Source organism: Theobroma cacao, chromosome 5 (genome assembly GCF_053813885.1).
Source record: "Theobroma cacao isolate CCN51 chromosome 5, ASM5381388v1, whole genome shotgun sequence".
NCBI lineage: Eukaryota > Viridiplantae > Streptophyta > Magnoliopsida > Malvales > Malvaceae > Theobroma > Theobroma cacao.
Window position 1 is genome coordinate 36,811,897 of NC_142643.1, and position 20,382 is coordinate 36,832,278.

Sequence of the window (20,382 nt, forward strand, 5' to 3'; positions counted from 1 at the left end):
GCTTACTTGATTGAAAACGGTAGGTGTTATGAAAATTGGTCAATAAATAATAAAAGATAAAACTCAATGAAATTTAAGCGAATAGAAAAATATAAAATCTATGTTATTTGATATTTTACTTAAAGTCTATGAAATGAAATAATTCTAACATTAAAACATAACAAAATCTTTCAATACTAAAGACCCTTTTACATCCTTTAATAATTTTACAAGAATCACACACTCACACTAACTCTAACTCTATTTGAAGTTTCATAACAAAAGACAGAGTTATAAAGTATTCCTTTAAAGCTTTTAAAAGCAATAATTATCTTCTAATCTTACAGACCTTACTTTATAATACAAAAGTTTAAAGTAGAACATTTCTCAATGTTGTGCATAAGTTAGAATCTTAATCATATAAGGTTTCATGTTCTAGGCAATGTGAGACTTAATAAATCTCCATTTTTTCTTTAATTCAAACTTTTTAAATTTCTTCCACTAATTGCACTTAATCGCAACTCTTCAATTACACTTACTTTTTAACACCTCTAACAACTCTTCAAGCATAATTCTTCCCAAAACTACCTCGACTTCACATTACGAATTAGGCATGGTCCAATATATGGTTCCAAAAACAGCTAGCGCATGTTTGTTGCCATCAAGTCAATGACACTAATCGACTTTATCAAGAAAGAACCTTGATGACCCCTCAATTTCACCAACATACTAGATTTTTCATTCTCTCACAAGCATCTATATCTTGCTTAGCACAAGCAGCCATATCATGAGAACCTTTCATCAAAATCTGACCTTGGTAGCTACCGTTCTCTTCAAAGCCTCACCTTTGAAATGATACAAATCATTTTATTAGCCAAATATTACATATATGCATGGCACATATAGAAAATATTTTATTTTCTGTACTACTCAAAAGAAAGCTCTAATAAAAATTTAGATAACTACAGACATTTTGCCCAAATGTAATTTAGAAATCTTGGGAATGCATGCTTTGAATAATTTTTATTTACATAAAACTAACCATTAGAAAGGAAATTTCATTGGTATTTTTCATCATCAATCAAAATCAACATAGCTAACACTTATTTCTATAGGGAGAAAAAAATTGGCTAACCGGTTGGTAGAATCGGCCTATTTTCAAAATTGGAACTGAGAAGAGTTTATGTACTGACAGGAAGAGAAAAATTCTCAATGCTTAGTTGAGCAGAAAAAGGGCAAGAAGGTTATTCAACATATAAAATCGAGGATAACAAATCTTATGGATGTAAATGGTGTTTACTATCTTAAAATTGCTAAAATGAAACACCTCTAAACAATTTAATTACTTGCAAGTGATATCCAAGTACCCAAAGCAAAGGAAGACCCCTTAGCCCTTGGCCCTTAGCCCGACCAATGAAGGCCAAGATCAAAAAACCAAAAAAAAAACCCTCGTTTTGCAATACAAAGCATTTTAGAGTTCTGTTCTTAGCGACCTAAGAGCAGCAACAGCAGCAGAGCAAAGTGGGGTTTTAGAGTTCTGTTATTAACAACTTTTCCAATCTTAAAAGTCACAAGAACAGGCGCAGCAGAGCAAAAGGTTTAGCGAGGAAATGGCGGCGAAAAGGAAAACCCCTCTTAAGACCCGAAACCCTGATCTGATTCGTGGCGTAGGTAAGTATTCTCGGTCTAAGATGTACCACAAGCGTGGCCTTTGGGCCATCAAGGCCAAAAACGGTGGCGTCCTCCCCCGCCATGACCCCAAGCCTAAGGCAGCCGCTGCCCCGGAGAAGCTACCCAAGTTTTACCCCGCTGATGATGTCAAAAAGCCCCTTCTTAATAAGCGCAAGCCTAAACCCACCAAGCTCAGGTTCTCTACTGAAATGAATTTTTTTTTCTTTTCTTTATAGATCTCTGATGATATGTTTCTTATTGTTGGGGTTTGTTTTTTATGGTCTTTTTTTTTATTTGTTTAGAACGAGCATTACTCCAGGGACAGTGTTGATTTTGTTGGCTGGAGGTTTATGGGGAAGAGAGTTGTTTTCTTGAAGCAACTTACATCTGGGCTTCTTCTGGTTACTGGTAAGATTTTCTTTTTTCTCTCTTGTTTTATCTCATAGTAATATCGTTTATCTAAAGCATTTTTTTTTCTTTTACATATTTTACTGCTGTCCAATGTCTGTTATTGGCACTGTTCTTTTGCAGAATGATTATAGGGAATTTTTGTTGTTGAAATGAAAGCAGTAACTGTGCAAATGTATATTTACAGCAGTTGCAGCTAATACTTAACCCAATAAAGAATGATTCACTGAATTCGATAACAAATTGGGTGTATGACAACTGTGATAAAACCTTTCTTATTGATTTCTCTATGCCACAATATGTCTTCATAAGTATTAGCAGTGGTATGAATGCTTAAATAGATTTTTGTTTTAGTTCTAGAAGAAGCATAAGGTTTTATTATAATTTTCGTACTTGTACTTTTTAGTTTTGACATATTCATGTATATAGGTTAGAGACTGTTATAGCAGAACCCATTCGAAATTCAATATGCTGGAAATTGAGTGCTGCTATCATAAAAACTTGATGCTTTACTTGTATTTTACTCATTTGTGCTTGGTATCTACATTTGCCTATTGTGGTTTATGGGGCTAGGTTTTCATTATGTGTTGGATGTTCATCATAAACAGTGGTTCTCTTCTCTTTTGAACTTCTGTCATGATTTGTGCTGGTGCTTTGCTTAAATTTGGGAATTTCATTTTATTGCAGGACCTTTCAAGATTAATGGTGTTCCTTTAAGGCGTGTGAACCAATCCTATGTCATTGCTACTTCCACTAAGGTTGACATCTCAGGAGTTAATGAAGAGAAGTTTGATGACAAGTACTTTGCCAAGGAAGTAGAAAAAAAGAAGAAGAAGGGTGAGGGAGAGTTTTTTGAAGCTGAAAAAAAGGTTTGTTAGTTTTTCCTTCTTTTTATTATAACTTAAGCAGTCCTAATCAGGTTCATTTAATTAAATGTGCTGATTATCTACTCTTTTACGTTTCCTCAAAAAAATGCAGGATAAGAGGAAACTACCAGATGACAAGAAAGAAGACCAGAAAGCTGTTGATGCCTCTTTGATAAAGTCCATTGAGGGAGTCCCAGACTTGAAGGCCTACCTTGCGGCAAGATTTTCGCTGAAGTCTGGCATGAAACCTCATGAACTTGTCTTTTAGATGGAATTTTGCATTTGGTTGTACTATCAGATGGTATATGGGCAAAACCTAAACCCTGAGTTACCATCTTTTGTATGCAAGTACTTCAGTTTTCCTGACTAATCCTTTGGTTATGTCATCAGTTTTCCTTCCGCAACCTGTGGTCAGTTTGGCTCTTAGGTCTCTTATGAAAATACTGATGGTATGGTTTCCACAAATTTATGAATAAAGTGTGAGAGTTAAACCGACATGTTTGTTCCATGCGAGAAAAGAAGAGGAGACGAATAGGAAATACATATAGCTTTTTCAAAGGTGGAACAAGGACGAGGAAAATAAGTAACAAAATGTCAATTTATTTTGAATAAGGTGAAGACATTGTTGTAAATGATGGATTTCATGAACCTTGAATTAATCGAAGAATGGACCAGTGAAAGCGTTTCCACAAAGAAAAATAATATGAATCAATGACCGCTTAGGATAAGGAATTCTAGCATTGACTTGAGATAGCAATCATGTTATTGTAGATTTACTCCACTATTTTGCTCTCTGCTCTGCTTAATCGTACGGTTTACCGTCTTTTCTGGGATGGAGACTTGACATCCCCTAAACCTTTGCGCTGCACACGGTCTGTCCAGTTCATATCCCTCCCGTTGAAAGCCTTGTTCAAACCTCACAACCCCTCTTAAAGCTTTCTTATTGGGACTTTCTGTTATATATAGTATAGATTTTTCCATTATTAAAATTCTTGAGCCTTTGGGAATTCAAATCCATTATTAAAGTTCTTGAGCCTTTGGGAATTTAAATGTCTGTGTGATAATATTGAAATACAAGATATTTAATGAAGGGTTCGATATTTGAGTTGGATTGATCAGGGATGTGAGATATTTTCTTTCTTTCTTTTTTCTCAATGAAGAGACGATAATCCTTATTTAAACCAGACGGGTTAGCTGATATTTACACTGACAGCTCTTAGTTAGCAGTCTTGGGGCCAATATTTCCAAGCCTTTGGATTTGGCCTGATTTGCAAGACCAAAATGTAGGATTTGGAGATTCCGGGGGTCCATGGTCCCCTCGGTCCTGATTAAGTAGCTATGCAGGCCCTTGCCGAAGTCATTTGGTTCTTGGAAATTCCTTTGGAGACACTTTCCCTCCGTCAGGCGGTAAATAAAACTACTCCCTGTAAGATTACGAAGAACAGGAAATATTTGTCCATCAATTTAGTCAAACAGCCTTGTTCTGGTCATAATACCAATCACCAAATCTCTAGTTCATTGAAGCAGTACAGAATCTGCTTCCATACTTCCTTTAGCATTAATGCAGCCGAAGAGAAACTTTGCAAGTGGATCTATTAATATCCTACATCATTATTAATTAAGTTCACATTTCGGCTTACTTCTTTCTGGTTAATTTTTTTTTTTTTATTTTGACCCACTTTATTGTCTATATTTGCTAGTCATTTGCTGCTAATTGGCATTATAAAATTGTTGATGGCGTTTGTTTCTTAACGACTTACGCTTTTGTTTTGGAATTAGTCGTTTGGTCAGCCTGACATTTTCCAAGTTGAAGAATATATATATATACAGCTAACCTATGTAGAAAATAAATATAATTAAGATCGATACATAAGTTGATGTTGACTATCTCGATGTTAAGATAAAACACCTCTTAGCACAATATTTAATACTTGATCAGATGTCTAAAGAGCGCCTGACCAAAAGAAACCCTAAAAGGGTAAAACATAGCAGAGACTTTTAACACTCTTACGGTATTTACAAGCACATGATCTACTAATAGACTAAACAGATAAAACAAAAAACAAGCAATGAATCAATGATGGAAATAATTAACATTGTTTCACTTCCTTAGGCAGTTTGCGCTAGCTTAGGATTTTACCTACCAGTAAGGTCCGTAAATGGAGTAAGTTGGCTTCCTGTAAGAGAGTTATCGATTCCACTGAAAGATGGGGGCATGGCTGGCCACACAAACGAAGGCCTTTCTTGGGGTACCTCTGGGGGATCCGCTTCCCCTGTAAGAACCTGCAAAACAGTTTTCATAGAAGGCCTGTAGTGTGGGTTTGGATGGCAACAGGCCAATCCCAGAATGAGCGCACACTCTACTTCTTTTTCATCAAAGTTCCCATCCATCCTGGAATCCGCGGCGTCGGTGATCCTTCCCTTCCTGTAGAATTCCCATAGCCAATTGACAATGCTGTTGTTATAGTTATTCTTCTCACTTTGGTTACCGGGCTTTCTCCCACAAACGACTTCCAGGACAAGAACGCCAAAGGAATAAACATCCGTTTCAACCGTGGCCCTGCTAATGAGAAAGGTCTCTGGGGCCATGTAACCAGGTGTGCCAGCAATCTCAATCGTGGAGTGGTGTGTCTTTTCTTTTTCTTGAATAGTTCTAGCCAATCCAAAATCTCCTAGCTTCGCGTTGAACTTTGAATCCAACATTATGTTGCTGGCTTTTATGTCGCGGTGAAGCACTCTCTTCTGACAACCATTGTGAAGATACTCTAGTGCTTGAGCCACTCCTTTTATTATGCTTAGCCTTTGCTCCCAGCTTAATGTTGATTCCTCCATGCTTGCCTTGTCGTCGCAAAAGATGAACTTATCAAGGCTTCCGTTTGGCATGTACTCGTACACAAGAAGGAGTTCGCGACTTTCATAGCACCATCCGATTAACTTCACAAGGTTTTTGTGATTGAGGTTGCCAATTGTTGTTACTTCTGCTATGAATTCTTGCTTGCCTTGATGTGACTTCTTCGATACTCTTTTGACAGCTACGTCCTTGCTTTTCCAGGATCCCTTGTAGACAGTTCCGAACCCACCTTTCCCAAGCTTGTACTTGGGGCTAAAATTGCTAGTTGCTAGTTTCAATTCTTTCAATCGAAACTTCCTTGGAGCCATATTGGAACGTTTAATCTCATCTTCTATGTTCCCTTGTGCACCCTCCAAATCCCCCTCCGTGGGTACCCTCCTCCAACACAAGTAAAAGGCAACCCCGATTAACAGAGCCAGACTCGCTACCGGAACCGTGATCCAAACCCACAACAAATTTCGACCACCTCCAATATCTGTTCCAAAAAATGCCCACGATTTGACACAGTTTAGTTCTGTCTCATTGCTTGTTGAAGCAGAGAATCCAACAAAAACCTTCTGTGGAAGATAGGCAGAGAGATTAAGAGGCCGAGAAAGCACAAGAGTCTTGTTGTCCCCCACAAAAACTGTCAAGTTTTTACCGTCATATTGAAGATGTACCCTTAAATCCTCACCTCCTGAAATATTAACACCGTAGCTGGTTAAAGACACTTGCTCAATTGAGTCGATGCTGTTTATGTTTAAGCCAATATGATTTCCATCCAAGTCTTCAGCGTAGCTCTTCCTTGTGTCAAATTCCACCGCCACCACCCTAGCTTGAGAAGAACCATTCAAAGTCGAATTTACAATCCCGAGCCATTTTCCTTCGCTGCTCTCTGGAAGACCAGAATTCGTGGTTATTACGAAGGCCAGGCCTTCACCGCCAGGAGACGTTCGCTTTTGGATATTGAGGACGAAAGTTGTATTAAAGGAAGCGGTGGTGCCATTGTCTTTCCAAAGCCCAAAGGGTTTCTTATACAAGGCTCGTCCTGAGAAATTTACTATGGGAGCTCCAATAAAATCCGGAGTAACTTGGATGGCTCCATTGACTATGTAAGAATTCCGGCTCAAGATGAGCAAACTTTCATCTTCTTTCTGGAAGGATGAAAAATTAAATTCCAAGCAGCTTACCCGAATAAGAGCCTGACTCAGGGACGCTGCTAGGATTATTAAAAAGTAGGACAGTAGAGAAGAGCACATTCTGCTAGTGAAACACTGGAATAGCCTCACCGGTTAAATTTCCGGTTATGATGAATAAAGTTGGATTGGAGGTGATATGTTTTAAATTCACAGGTGATTGTGTATTTATAAATACAAACAAATTTGGAAAACAAGTTTGGTCAACCCAATAAGTTGAACGATCGGGCAACTTCCATGTATTTTCTTGCCCTTCTATTGCACTTAATATCTTTCTACTCTTGGAAAAAGTTGGAGTATTGGACTTTCCCTCTAGATTATGACAGCATTTTAATAATTGAAGATTAATCAACTAATTATAATTCTTAATACTTCTGTGATTATGTCACTCATAATTTCTCTAACAACACGTAAAGAATTAGGGATTAATTCTTATATACTTTCGTAGAATTTTTGAAGAAAAAACAATAATACATGTAAGCTTTTGAATCTTTCTCCTGTGGATATCGGGCACTGTGACGGAATCATATCATATAAATTATGTTCTTATCTGCCGTTTATTTCAATATCCTCCAGACGTGCTTATATTAATCCCATTCAAAGTTTAAAATGGAGTGATGACTTTTCATGATTTTTTTTTTCGAAAACCAATATACAACTTCCAGAACGTATAGTTGACAATGATCATGGTCAGTAGTCAACGTAGAGTTATGCTTATCCATTGGAGTGACCTTTGAATCTCATGTTATGTTACTTGTTTGGTCAACTCTCTCTCTCAAGAAACTGTGTTTGGTAGAACAGAACAGGAAATGGAGGAGGAGAAAAGGGTGAGGAAAGAAACAAAATTGTGAATATCTTGGACTTATTTGATGAACGAACGAAATAGGATTTTCTTTAAACAGATAGTCATCGTCTGTTTATGAATTGAAAAGACATAATAACCTTTAAAATAAGTATTCTTCACACTTCAAAGCTAAATTTCTTCTATTTTTCTTAGTCATACATAATTTGTTCAAAATATATATGGAAGACTACGTACCGTGCAAGTACATTGGATTTCAAATTTTGTATTAATTAAGATTAAAGTGAAATTTGGATTATTTAATACTAAGGGAGTTTTTGGTTGAGTGGAAATGGAATAACCATTTCATAAGAACAAAATAAAAAATGAATAACTATTATATAGTTTAATTTATTAAAATAAAATAAAGTATGAATTATTCTAATGTTTGATTGGAAGCTCAAATAAAAAGATTAAAACAATGGTGAGACACCTCATATTACTTTTTCACTTAAAGTTATTGTATAAATATTTTTGCCATGTCTTAACAAGTAAATCAGAATAGACATGTCACTAGAAATAGAATATCATATCAACATAAATATGCAATTGAACAAAGTTATTAAGTTGTGAACTTTTTTGGTACTTGTAAATGACTTACGGATATATTCTCTTACTTTGTGGTGAAAGGAGGGGAAAGTTAAAATGCTAGCTGACTTTGATGGCTCGACGTGACCCTTTAAAGGGTTGGCGAACTGTTGAAGCCAAGCCCCAAGCCGTTGATATGGTGATGTTCTTGTAATTAAGTCTGCAATATTTCTAGCTAAATTAGTTAGTACTCCAACCAAAGGGAGTTGTTGAACAGGAAAATCCTCCAAATTTACAGCCCAAACCTAGTCCAAATTCATAACAACCTATCTTTCTATTTGCATGGAATTATGCGGTAAATTGTTTTTACGGACGTTGACCACCATGGCCGTTGCTAGAACGTTTGCTATGGTAATATATGTTGGATATTTTCAAGCGTAGAACGCAATCTCACGTTGAAAAAGAGAAACAAATTCTTTAAATAAAAAAAAGAATAAGTTCATAATGAGTGGACTAAATTGGGTTAAAATATAAATTAGATCATGGTTAAGCTTTTCAAATCATGGTTAGTCTTGAAATTAATTAAATTAATAATATATAATTAATATACTATAAAGGTACTTGACACTTATATTTGTTTTTAAATACTAATAGAAAAAATCTCTTCTTCTTTTTTTTAATATTATCCAGATTTTTTCTATATCATTGTAGATTAATTTTGTCAATGCAAAATACAATTAATCACTAGATTTCATTATATTTTCGAAATTTATCGTCTACAACTTTTTGGCACACTATTAATAGAGACGAATAAAACTTAAAACTAATAAAATTGATTACACACACCTTGAAATTATTTCATTATTTTCAATTCTGTATGTTGACAATATACATCTGCAAAATGAGTTTGGGTATGTTCATCATTTTCTAGATTCTCTTTTTATTTGTTTGCACCATTCATTCTCAGCTATTGACCGATGAAATTTCTTTAACTTTTAGTGCTCGGTTTATAAAAACGATAGTTTAAGACATTAATTTGGGAATGAGGGTTGAAGAATCGAGTTGCAGAGAAAAACTGGGCTTTAGTATTCAGAGAAGAAGAGAAGCATGTGAGACACACGTGATCATTTAAAAAGGAAGAAAACAGATACGTGTGTTGTATCTAAATTAACTTACCAATACTCACCATTTTTACTTTTACCTTTACTTAGAAAGTTAGTGAATTTACAGCCAACTTAACTATAACTATTTTTTCCTCCTTTGTAACAAACTTTTAGTCTTACTTTTCTTGTATATAAAAACAGAGCTATGTAATTGTTTTCCTTGTGCAATGAAAGATTTTCCTTTCCACAGGAATTTCCCTCGAGCTTCCTTCCGTGGTTTTCAACGTAGGATTCCTCGGCTCCACCAACAAGTCAAGGTATCTTATCTCATTATGCATGATTACTGAAAAATCACCTTGACGACCACTATTTTGTTCTTATAAACCCTCCAAATTTGATTATTTATTTCAACTATTATATTTTTCTTTTCTTTTTTTTCTTCTGCAAGGAATTGATGAGGAAATTTCTTCACGTCACCTATCCAAGGAACAGTTTTTGGAAGGTAAAAGATTAAAAAAAAAAAAACTAAAAAGGTAGCCTTACTAACTAGTTCTTGTATTATTCTACCAATCCCCAAATTTTCATAAAAATAAAGATTAATTCAGATTAGTGTTATTATCAGGAAAAAAAAAAGATTTCTCAATTAAATTAATAACAATTGATCATCAAACTTTTGAAGATGATTTCTTTTAAATTACACATATATAAATATATGCATATAAATATATACAATGTTTGAAGATCGAACTTTTTTATATGGATGGCTAGCGTTCACTGTCGATGACTTAAGAGCCATATGTATTTTGAATTTTATGGATGCGACTCTCCAAGGTTAATTATTGTCTAATATAATCTTTGTATTTATTTATGACACTTTTGCGTGGGACCATTTCTTATTAATTCCTTTATGATAAAACCATTTTGCTAACTGTTCAGTTTGATGCCACTAGGAAGGATGTTTCCAATTATTAGGTGAGGGATTGGACTTTGGGTTTTGGAGGAGGAAAAGGCATCTCCAACGTGCTTCACATTCCTGTCTAATTGTGGTCTGTTCATGGCTCCTGTCTCCATCGGAAAGAAAATGGAAATCTCTTTTATTTTTTTGATTACGTCAACTGTTGAATTTAATATTATAAAAACATAGATCAACCGTGACTGTTTCACCCGCACCCCTGAATACTCTCTTCATTTCATTAACTACTAATTTAATGTTACTTATAGTACAAATTTTGCATTTATTACTTATATTATTTTGATATATTTGAAAACTTTTTCATTAAATTTTCTTAGGAAGTATTAAAGAGTCGAAAATTTAAAATGAAAGGAAGTAAAAATCGAAAAAGATAATGGTAAAATATCAGATAAAAATATTACTTGACTACTTGTGCAACGGAGGGCAGTAAATTTGCAAGAAAACCCATCCCTGGTACGATCAAAGCCTGCTTTAGTGGCATTACCAATCACTTTAGCCACAGTTTAATAATTATGCTTTCAACATCATTATCTTGTGCTTCTTACACTAACACTAACGACTAACTATAAAGAACGAAAAAGACCCACACCCTTGATGCAAAATTGCCTTCCTTATGTCTCATAATCCTAAACATCTTGAGATACAACAAAATGCATAGAAACACCATATTATCGCATGTTACCTTCCTGCAAGACGTCAATCATATTGTAGATGCGCTTGTCGGCCTTTGACTGAACCTGCACTTGAAAAATATTTACAATCAAACGGTGATATATATAAGAGTACATATGAACTATGCCAATGGAATTCCTTCCCCACCCCATGAAAGAAAAAGATCAAGGCATTTACTATCAGCATCATGAACTCCAAAGAATACAATTTTCATGAGCTGAAACTACCAAATGCAATTTTCTCCTTTAGCAGTTTTTCAATATAATCTGGGCATCATTAATCCATTTAGACTCATGAACAATTTCTTTCGAAATTTGTCAGAGTTGAAGATATTTACTACAGATATTCAAAATCCCACCTATTATTGGCTGAGCATGTGGCAGTTATCCCCTCAAAGCGGACCTTGTTGTAAACAGTAAAAACAAAACATTCTGTAAAATACTAGATTAGACTCAAAGTGGCTGGGGAAAAAGAAATAACAGCACCTTCTTAGCAAGGAAAAGTACAGCATCAACAGTACCCTCGGCATATATCGATCTGCCACAAACATTGTGCTGAAACTCAAATGAAACCCTGCAGAAGTATTTTCAAAAATTGATCAAAGAAATTTCATTTGATGTTTCCAAGTTGACGAAGAAATAGTTATAGATGAGAATGTTAGTCATTACGTTTCATCAGGTGATGTTAGACAATACAAATGAAAAGCATGACCAGCCAAATGCTCTTCTGGAACTCCCACCATCTCGATCTGCTGCTTGGGATCGCGGATCATTTGTATCTGAAAAAAGAAAAGGAAACATCAATGATTAAAAAGTCCAAATTTTAGCAGGAGCTCTTTAATCAAAGAAATTTATCATGACAATAAACTGGTGAATTGCAGATGGGCAGATGGACCATTGTCACTTACTCTTAAAAGCAATATCCTCAACAAGAAAAAACCTAAAAACAAAAAAAAAACCTCTCTCTTTCTCTCTCTCTCTCTCTCAATTGCATTGAGAAAATATATGAACCCCCCTCCCAAAAAATGAAATAGAATAAAAAAAAAGCGACTATAGAAGGTGATAGAGAAATTGCAATATGATCAGAAAAGGAAGAACAAACTTCTATAATAATGCCACCCAACAATGCCAACCAACAATTCTGAATTGACATGTCAGGAAAAATAGTCTATAAATATGGAACCAAGATACAAACACACACACACACACGCACGCGCGCACGCACGCACACACACACACATGTATGTATGTATGTATGCATGTATGGGATTATATAACAAACCAATGCCACAAGAATATATGATAAACATGCACCTGATCCATATCAAATGACACCCCCAACTTCTGAAAGCAAGATATTACAGCCTTAGCAGTCCCTGAGGTGTCCAGTTTGCTTGCTTGATGGGACTCCATCACCTTGAATTATAAAAAATAAGCATCGGCTTTATTACTAGCACATCAAAATCAACTTAGTAGAATAAAATCACCTTTTGATTTCTGAGATTCAATTGTCTAAAGAAGTATTTCTTAAAGTTAAAATGAGTTAAGGCTCTACTTTGAAATATTGGTGAAGACAATCAATGTGTAACCAATAGGACTAACGGCACAGACATCAGGACTAATTACAAATAATATTCAAGAAAAGTGAAAGCAGTCCAAAAAAATTTTACAAACAGAAAACAAGTTTAATATAAGTTTCTAAACTCCCTATAGCATGTAAACACCATTGGATGTGATTATTAAATTTATAGTCAGCTGTAAACTCCAAAAGTTAACAGATATTTCAGTTCTTCATTTTTGGCACAAAGGTTTTTGAGCAGCTATTATCCAAAGAAAGAAGCAAGAGAAAAGCACCAAAGTACCATATGTTTCAATAGTTTCCAAAGGTGACATCCTATGTTACTCAGACTCAAGGGTGACTATTGAATTGGATATGTATCCGACACATGTACAATTGTTTTTGAGTTATTTCATATATATGAGGGGTCAGACCTCCATACCCATGTCCGATGGGTATGTGTCATACACGGGTACTTCAAGGAAAATGATGAGTTGGAGCAACATCTGTTCAAAAAATCTCAATATCAAACTGGCTTTTTGATAGTGCGCCAAAAAGTTCCATTTTACAGCCTCAATTGTTCTTTAATTGTGCAATTGGTTATACCTTATAAACCTTGTTTCAAATGTTTTTCAGATTTCAGCAAAATAAAACTCGAAGGTTAAATAATGCAAACTTTTCAGCATTTCAATCTACATTAACAAGATTTTTTGGTGGCTCTCTTAATTAAATATACCAAAGTAATAGTGACATAGCTTGGCATATTCAAAGTAATAGTGACAGAAAAAATACCAGAAATTGCATTACAAATTTACAATGGATTTAACTAAAGCAAGGCTTAGAAGTTAAAGTGGAAGTAACAATTAAGGAACCAGACACATAAAAAATCACTACACAAGAACCATCCTAGCATATTTTCATGTCAGAAACAGCTTAGAACTATATGAACCATGAAGATAAGCGACAAAATTTCAGTCCCAAGAAATTGCACTAAGGCAAGGCTCAATTGGAAATTTGGAATTAATTATATTGGCCGGGGGGGGTGTTGGACCATGAAACCTACACAACAATAAAGGCTACCATAACTAGGAGTCACAAACCAAAACCCTTCAATTATTTTTCTGGCAAGCCATAGATCACACTTTTGGAATGTTCTTTCCAAACAACCTTATTGAAACAGTACCTGCAGAGAATATCCAGAGAAGGCTCCAGGAAATTGCTCAGCCATGATCTCCATGGCTGCAAGAAAGGCAACAACCTAACAGAGATGTCAGTATTAACCTACAATAAGAAACTATATTTTCGAACTATTTAAAGTGGTATTTCAACTATTTAAGGGTTAGATGACCTGTTTCCCCATTTGTGGTGAGATCACAGCATAAACATTTGAATCTTCAACAGTCTTATACAGTCGATCCCTGTCTCCACCAGTGGTTCCCATAACAAAAGGCACTCCAACTTTGGAATATAGCTCAGCATTATCTATATTTCGAAAAACCACATCCCCAAAAAGAAACAAATGAAGAGATCAACTCATAATGTTGAACTTGAGTAGCATGCACAAATTTATTTAACAAAACTGTCATAAGATAGTTCATGATATAACTGAGAGAAAAAAATCAGTCATGGTGATAGATTATCTCTAAAACATGGCTTCAGCTTTTAGAAACATTATTCCTTGGACTATCAAAAAATTTCTCACTCAAGTTAAGCTTGCTTTATTTATTTCATTAATGTGAAATATAAGATAGTTTATATGTATGTTTCTCAACAGGTTACCATTAACTGCGGCAGGCACACTGTAGTCTACCATGACCAGGTTTGGATACTCGTGAAAGACAGAAGCAAGGATGCTTTCTCTTTCAGAAGGACCATGGACCAGAATCTCTTTGCCACACATTTCAATAGTTTGCCCAGACTCCTTCTCAGCACCAAAAGACACAGGAACAATATGAAGTCCAGCAGAATCTGCTGCTTTGATAACAGCCTTTCCCATTTTGCCAGTACAACTATTTACCTACAAATAAAGGAACAACAAAAGTAATGGAGTGATTATTAAGCCATGTTATATGGACATCATTCTTATAAAAAAGAATAATAACTACTTTTCGCAAGTGTAGTAAGTAGTCCTCTGAACTCAAAAGAGCATCAAGTTGGGGAAGCAACATAGAGCAAAAAGAAATGACGACTGACATAGAAAAAAAGGTGGCTTTCAATATGTGGCCTCAAACCAAGATTTAAACAGAGTTTATTTAAGCACACTTGACATTTGAACTGTAATAATCACCGTTAACAAGACAGCTAAGAGATTAAGCTCCAATTGGTACAATTCCTAGGTAAGTTTGGTAACATCCTACCCTTAAGAAAAGTTTACCTATCAGAATCCAAGAAAAAAGTACCAGAAACTGTACAGAATTTGATAACCTTGATGTTAGTGTAATAATTAGTGTAAGCAAGTCATCCCTGAAGTAGCTATCTGTGTTGCATGATCAAAGGTTTGCTGATTGAATGATGCACACAAGATAAAAAATGTCTATCAAAACAAGATGCTTTGTTTGCCATTGATAAATTTAGAGCTTTGAGGGAAAAATATCATCAATTAGTTCTAGTGACAATGTTCCCCATCTAAAGTTTATAGACAAATCAATCCAATTCAAGCACATTGCATTGAAAAGTTTCTTCTTCAACAAAAAGGAAAAATGGTACCATGATTGGGATGGCGAGGTCCAGGGAAGTTGATTTCTGGTTATGTTGGACGGCTGTGGTAGACATGGATAAGGACATTGCCGCTGGGATTGAACCAAAAGCTGCTTTCTTTGCAACAATACCTTGTCTTCTGTTGCCTTTAGATAACGATGGTAACTTCTCCGACCGAAACCCATTGGCAGAGACTTTAAGCAGAGAAGCCATTTTGACTGTCAAAATAAACAACTAACTAAATAAATAAAACCTTCATATCCAAAGCTCGATTACAAACATCTCACAGTTAGAAATTCTACTAGAATAAGTTAGTAAAGTATCTTAACTAAGAGGAAAGATTTAAGGTTTAAGATATTTTAAAATTAGCATCCAACATTAATCGATAGAACCAGTTAAAATTAACAAAATTTAAAATTAATTATCATCCAAAAATTTAAGTTGAAAATGAAAAGAATAGCAGAATATATATGAAAATGCAAGAATTTCTATATAAAAAAAAGACAAAAAAACCGCAAAGAAGTAATGCTGTACAGAAAAGCAAGCACTGACAAAGAGCAAGAGAGAGAGCGACGAACTGGAGCGCAGATGAAGAAGGGCCGCCGGGAAGAACGGATGTGGCGGCGGCTGGAAAAAGATGGAGGAAGAAGAGAAAATGTGACAAAACTCCAGCTCGTTTGGAGTTAAAGAGTTGGCGAAGAAGAGCTAGGCAGAGATTTTATTTAATTTATTTTTCTATACTTTTGATTTAATTTACTTTGACCAAGAAAACCCTTTTTATTATTGTTGAAAATGTAATCAAAATATTTGATTAAAATAATTTATTTTTCTATACTTTTGATTTAATTCAGGATCATAACTTTAAAATATTTCTTAAGGACTTTTCTCCTTTTTCTTAATTTTTTTTCAATATTTGTAGAAATGGAAATGAAAATAGTAGAATTTATTTAGCAAAATTTCAACTTTTATGGTTGCTAAATTGAAGTGATTTTAGAACCACATGCACATGTTTTGAAATCCAAATTCGATGAATTAAAATTCATTAATGAGTCATCATATATTTATAAAATAATTTAAAAATAAAATAAAAAAATTTAAGTTCTTGTAAAAATCTTTCACCTAATACTAAAAATACAACACTCATGCAAACCATTTGAGACACCTCTGAAAACGATTTTCAAATTTCAAAGAACATCGAAGAAAAGAACAAAAAAAAATTATTCTTCAATTTTAAAGAATTTCCAAAAATTGTACTTGCATATCTCATTTGATAAAATTATTATTTATCTTTGAATTTTTTAGCTTATTTTTGACACAAAATTTACATGCACATATTCATGATTTAATATGATCATCCCAAAGAGCCCATGCTTGATTTGAATTAAAATAAGGAAGAACTTTTTTGGTTTTGAGAAGAAAACTAGGGAAAACTTAAAGAAGGTTCTCTGTGTTATTTTCCTCCAGTTCCTTAATAAGAATAAGCCAAGTGTTGTACATAAATATATATATATATATATTAAAAAAGAGAAAGAATAAGCCAAGCCTATGATGTTTTTAAGTTGGAAAATAAAATTTGTGTGAGATTCATGCCAAGTCAAAAATTTTATATACAGGATTTAATTTAATGGAGAAAACTATAGAAAAAAGATAGAATGAATTGTATGTAAAAAAAAAAAAGAGTGAGCTATTTATGATAAATTATTTATCTTAAGAATGGTATCTGAAGTTTGATTGTCAAACACAAGAAAGTTTTGTTTGGTAATCTAAATGCTTAAATTACAAGTCTATCAATATAGTTACTCTGTATGCAACAACTCTCCTGTCCACCAAAGGAAAACACTGAAAGAGGACAAAATTTTTACTTTGAAATATTTGACGGGGGTCATCTGCCACTGAGTTCCGTTGTTGTGGTAAGATGACCTCCGGTGATGGAGTTGTCCATCTCTTCTCTAATGACTGGAGGCGCGGCCGGCCACATGAAAGCAGGCATTTCAGTAGGCACGGCCGGTGCAGCTACTTCCCCTGTAAGAACCTGCAAAGCAGTTCTCATAGAGGGCCTCTCAAATGGGTTTGGATGGCAACATGCCAGCCCCAACATAAGTATGCACCTTGCTTGATCCTCATGGAAATCTTTGTTTAATCGAAGATCTATGACATCAGTGATTTGTTCCATCCTATGATGTTCCCATACCCACTCTACGATGCTTCTGTCGTAGTTGTTTTGCTCATTTTGATGCCCAGGTTTTCTCCCAGAGACAACTTCCAGTATAAGTACTCCGAATGCATAGACGTCAGTTTCGACAGTTGCCTTACCGGTGTGAAAAACTTTCTGGAGACATGGAGCCAGGTGTTCCTGCAATCTCCTTGGTTGAATGGTGCGTTTTCTCATTCAATTGAACTGTTCGGGCCAGTCCAAAATCTCCCAATCGGGCATTGAAGTCTGAATCTAACATTATGTTACTAGCTTTTATGTCTCGATGAATAACCCTTTTCTCGCAACCATTATGGAGATAGTCCAGCGCCCTGGCTACTCCACAAATGATATTGTGCCTTGTTTCCCATTTCAGAGTTGTATCCGCATTGCTTGGAATTGTATTCCCAAATATGAACCTGTCTAAACTCCCATTTGGCATGAACTCATAAACGAGGAGGAGTTCGTCGCTTTCATAGCACCAACCCAATAGTTTAACAAGGTTCTTGTGGTGGAGGTTGGTGATGGTGGTCACTTCTGCTATAAAATCCTGCTTTCCATGTCGTGTATTCTTTAGAATTCTTTTCACAGCTACCTCCTCCTTTCTCAAAATTCCTTTATAGACTGTGCCAAATCCTCCACTACCCAGTTTGTTATTAGCACTGAAATTACTTGTGGCAGCTTTAAGTTCCTTCAATCTGAATTTCTGGGGAGCAGTGGATGACCTTTGAATTTCTTGTTCAATCTCCTTCTCGTCATCCTCCTTTTGTTTCATACTGTTTTTGTGTCTCCGATATAACAAGTAGGAAAATCCAACTAACAAAATGATCACAATTATTGGAATCAAGATCCAAAGCCAAAGAAGATTGACTGAACCTTTAACTCTAATTTCAAAACTGGTGAACTTCCATGACCTCAGAGCATTGACCTGGGTATTCTCTCCTGTTGAACCTGAAAATCCCAGAAAAACATCCTCCGGAAGATGTTTAGACAGATCAAGCTCCACGGTGAAAATTGGATTCCCCATGTTCTGCTCACTCGTTCTAGTTAACACGACAAAAACAGTCATTTTGTCAGATTTTGCATCATACTGGATGCTAGCGGTGATATCTTCACTACTTGAAAGATTAACACCGTGGCCTATTAAGGGTTCTTGCTTGATGGAGTAGATGCTTTTCAGATCTACTCCAACATGGTTATCGTCTACATCCTCTGAATCACTCTTCCTAGTATCAAATTCCACAGCAACTATGCTGTTGACATTGATGGTACTTACATTTACAATCCCAAGCCATTGACCTGCACTATTGCTTGGGAGGGTCGTGCTGTCAGTTAATATGAAGGCTAGTCCCTCGCCGCCAGGAGTGGTCTGCGGTCTGATGTTAATCACAAAGGTTGAGCTGAATGATGACTTGGTGCCTCTTAGCTTGTCCCACAGTTTAAGTGGCTGGTTATACAGGATTCTTCCGGATGCATCCGCAATAACAGGACTCACTTGAATGGTATTCCTGATGATCGAGGAATTAAGAAAAACAAAATCATTGGCATCTGCTGTGCTGAATGATTGATAATTGAAATTCAGGCATTGAACCTGCATAAGGCTGCTGCAGATCACAATTGCTTGCACTAGCAGCTTAGCAGCTGGGAAGAAGGGCATGGATTTGGGGTCAGAAATCGTGTCAAGAATTGGCAAGGGATTTCTGAAACTGTTGATGCTAGTACAAGCTGAACATAGAAATTTCTTGCAGTCATAAAATAAAAAAAAAAAAGATATAATCACTTTATTAGCAAATATCCTGTTTAAAGTGACAAACAGTTCATTGAGGACATAGGGAGTATTTTTCCAATTCCCTGTATCTTGGTCAAAGCTTCTGGGTTTGCAAAAACGTACAGGGCCCGCTTCACATGCCGTGATGGACATCGAAGAAATCCATGTAATCCTGGTCAAAATCAGCTTGACAATTAAATAAAAAACAATTAGCTGGCTCTCGCTGTTTTATTGCTATTCCAGCAGCCAAGACTGATGGATGGAATGTGGGAAGGACCCAGAACTTATACCTGCCTGTCTGTCATTTGAAGAAGGGAAAATGTGATAAGACTTCATTAATTTTCTTCCAATCCTCTGGTGGAACTTGTAGTTTTCAGAAGTGTCAATCTCTTAACAACTAGCTTAAATTGTGGCAATTACTTATTTCTCTGGATTCGCCTTCCCAAACATCCTTCTCACTCCATGATCAAAGAAAGATGAGGGAACTGATTTACATGCATAATGCTCATCCGGTGTCTACTAAATTTTGGCTGACATTAGCCAAAAGTCTTTGTAATAAAAGGTTAATGATTTGTAAAGGTATCACTGCACGCTTAACCAAAAAAGTTGCTACCAAACATCCTTAAACTGTTTCGAATCAACATTTTACTATATATATTTCGATGCAATATTTTGACAAGTTATCATGACTTTTTTCTATTTTTATTTTGAACATGAATTTAATGATTATTAATGCCATATTAAATAAGTTAAGACTGGATGTTTTTGCTACCATCACTTCAATATGTAAATCGAGCAGCATTAGCACTTGGCTGCGTGTACGGTAAGAGAAAAGTAATATAAAAATGAGACCCACTATTTTTATTATAATTTTTATGTAAATATTATAATATAAAATTTTCAATGTAAAACATATTGTATAGATAATTAATTACATTAATTAATAATTAAACTAAATTCACAATTTTTTTTATTCCATATTATATATAATATGTTTCTGCAGCATAATCTGTGATATACATATATATGTATTCATTCTTTTAGCCATATGTATTAATTGTATATATTTTCCTTTAGCTTGAGTCCAGTGATACGTGAAAAG

The 20,382-nt window shown here is 35.2% G+C and overlaps 1 protein-coding gene and 3 pseudogenes across 3 annotated transcripts; 1 reads left to right on the top strand and 3 right to left on the bottom strand.

The window, feature by feature from the left end:
* The first annotated feature begins 1,404 nt into the window (after window positions 1-1,404).
* On the top strand, window positions 1,405-3,328 carry LOC18599116 (large ribosomal subunit protein eL6-like; annotated as a pseudogene). The gene is made up of 4 exons (XR_016026566.1): window positions 1,405-1,846; window positions 1,953-2,058; window positions 2,746-2,927; window positions 3,037-3,328. The product of XR_016026566.1 is annotated as a large ribosomal subunit protein eL6-like (transcript).
* A 1,491-nt stretch (window positions 3,329-4,819) lies between these two features.
* LOC18599117 (putative L-type lectin-domain containing receptor kinase S.5 pseudogene) lies at window positions 4,820-7,097 on the bottom strand (annotated as a pseudogene).
* A 3,669-nt stretch (window positions 7,098-10,766) lies between these two features.
* On the bottom strand, window positions 10,767-16,054 carry LOC18599118 (4-hydroxy-tetrahydrodipicolinate reductase 2, chloroplastic-like). 2 transcript variants are annotated; one of them, XM_018120535.2, is made up of 10 exons: window positions 15,874-16,054; window positions 15,331-15,539; window positions 14,404-14,641; window positions 13,973-14,106; window positions 13,808-13,882; window positions 12,381-12,482; window positions 11,736-11,845; window positions 11,553-11,640; window positions 11,426-11,469; window positions 10,850-11,132 (listed from the first exon to the last, which is right to left on the bottom strand). In XM_018120535.2, the coding sequence occupies exons 2-10, from the start codon at window positions 15,532-15,534 to the stop codon at window positions 11,096-11,098; spliced, it is 1,032 nt and encodes a 343-aa protein (XP_017976024.2). In that variant the 5' UTR covers window positions 15,535-15,539; window positions 15,874-16,054; the 3' UTR covers window positions 10,850-11,095. The 2 variants fall into 2 exon arrangements, with proteins under 2 accessions (XP_017976026.2, XP_017976024.2); XM_018120537.2 differs by lacking the exon at window positions 11,426-11,469 and having other exon boundaries at window positions 10,767-11,132; window positions 15,874-16,051.
* Window positions 16,055-17,008: 954 nt separating this feature from the next.
* Window positions 17,009-19,515, bottom strand: LOC108661882 (putative L-type lectin-domain containing receptor kinase S.5 pseudogene; annotated as a pseudogene).
* Window positions 19,516-20,382: the final 867 nt, after the last annotated feature.

Excerpts from the sequence above, each read along its gene's own strand:
- LOC18599118 (XM_018120535.2), bottom strand. The coding sequence starts at position 15,534 with ATGGCTTCTCTGCTTAAAGTCTCTGCCAATGGGTTTCGGTCGGAGAAG. Across the intron at positions 14,642-15,330 it reads ACCTCGCCATCCCAATCATG|GTAAATAGTTGTACTGGCAA; the intron begins GTACCATTTTTC and ends CTTTATTTGTAG. Across the intron at positions 11,846-12,380 it reads TGTCATTTGATATGGATCAG|ATACAAATGATCCGCGATCC; the intron begins GTGCATGTTTAT and ends TTCTTTTTTCAG.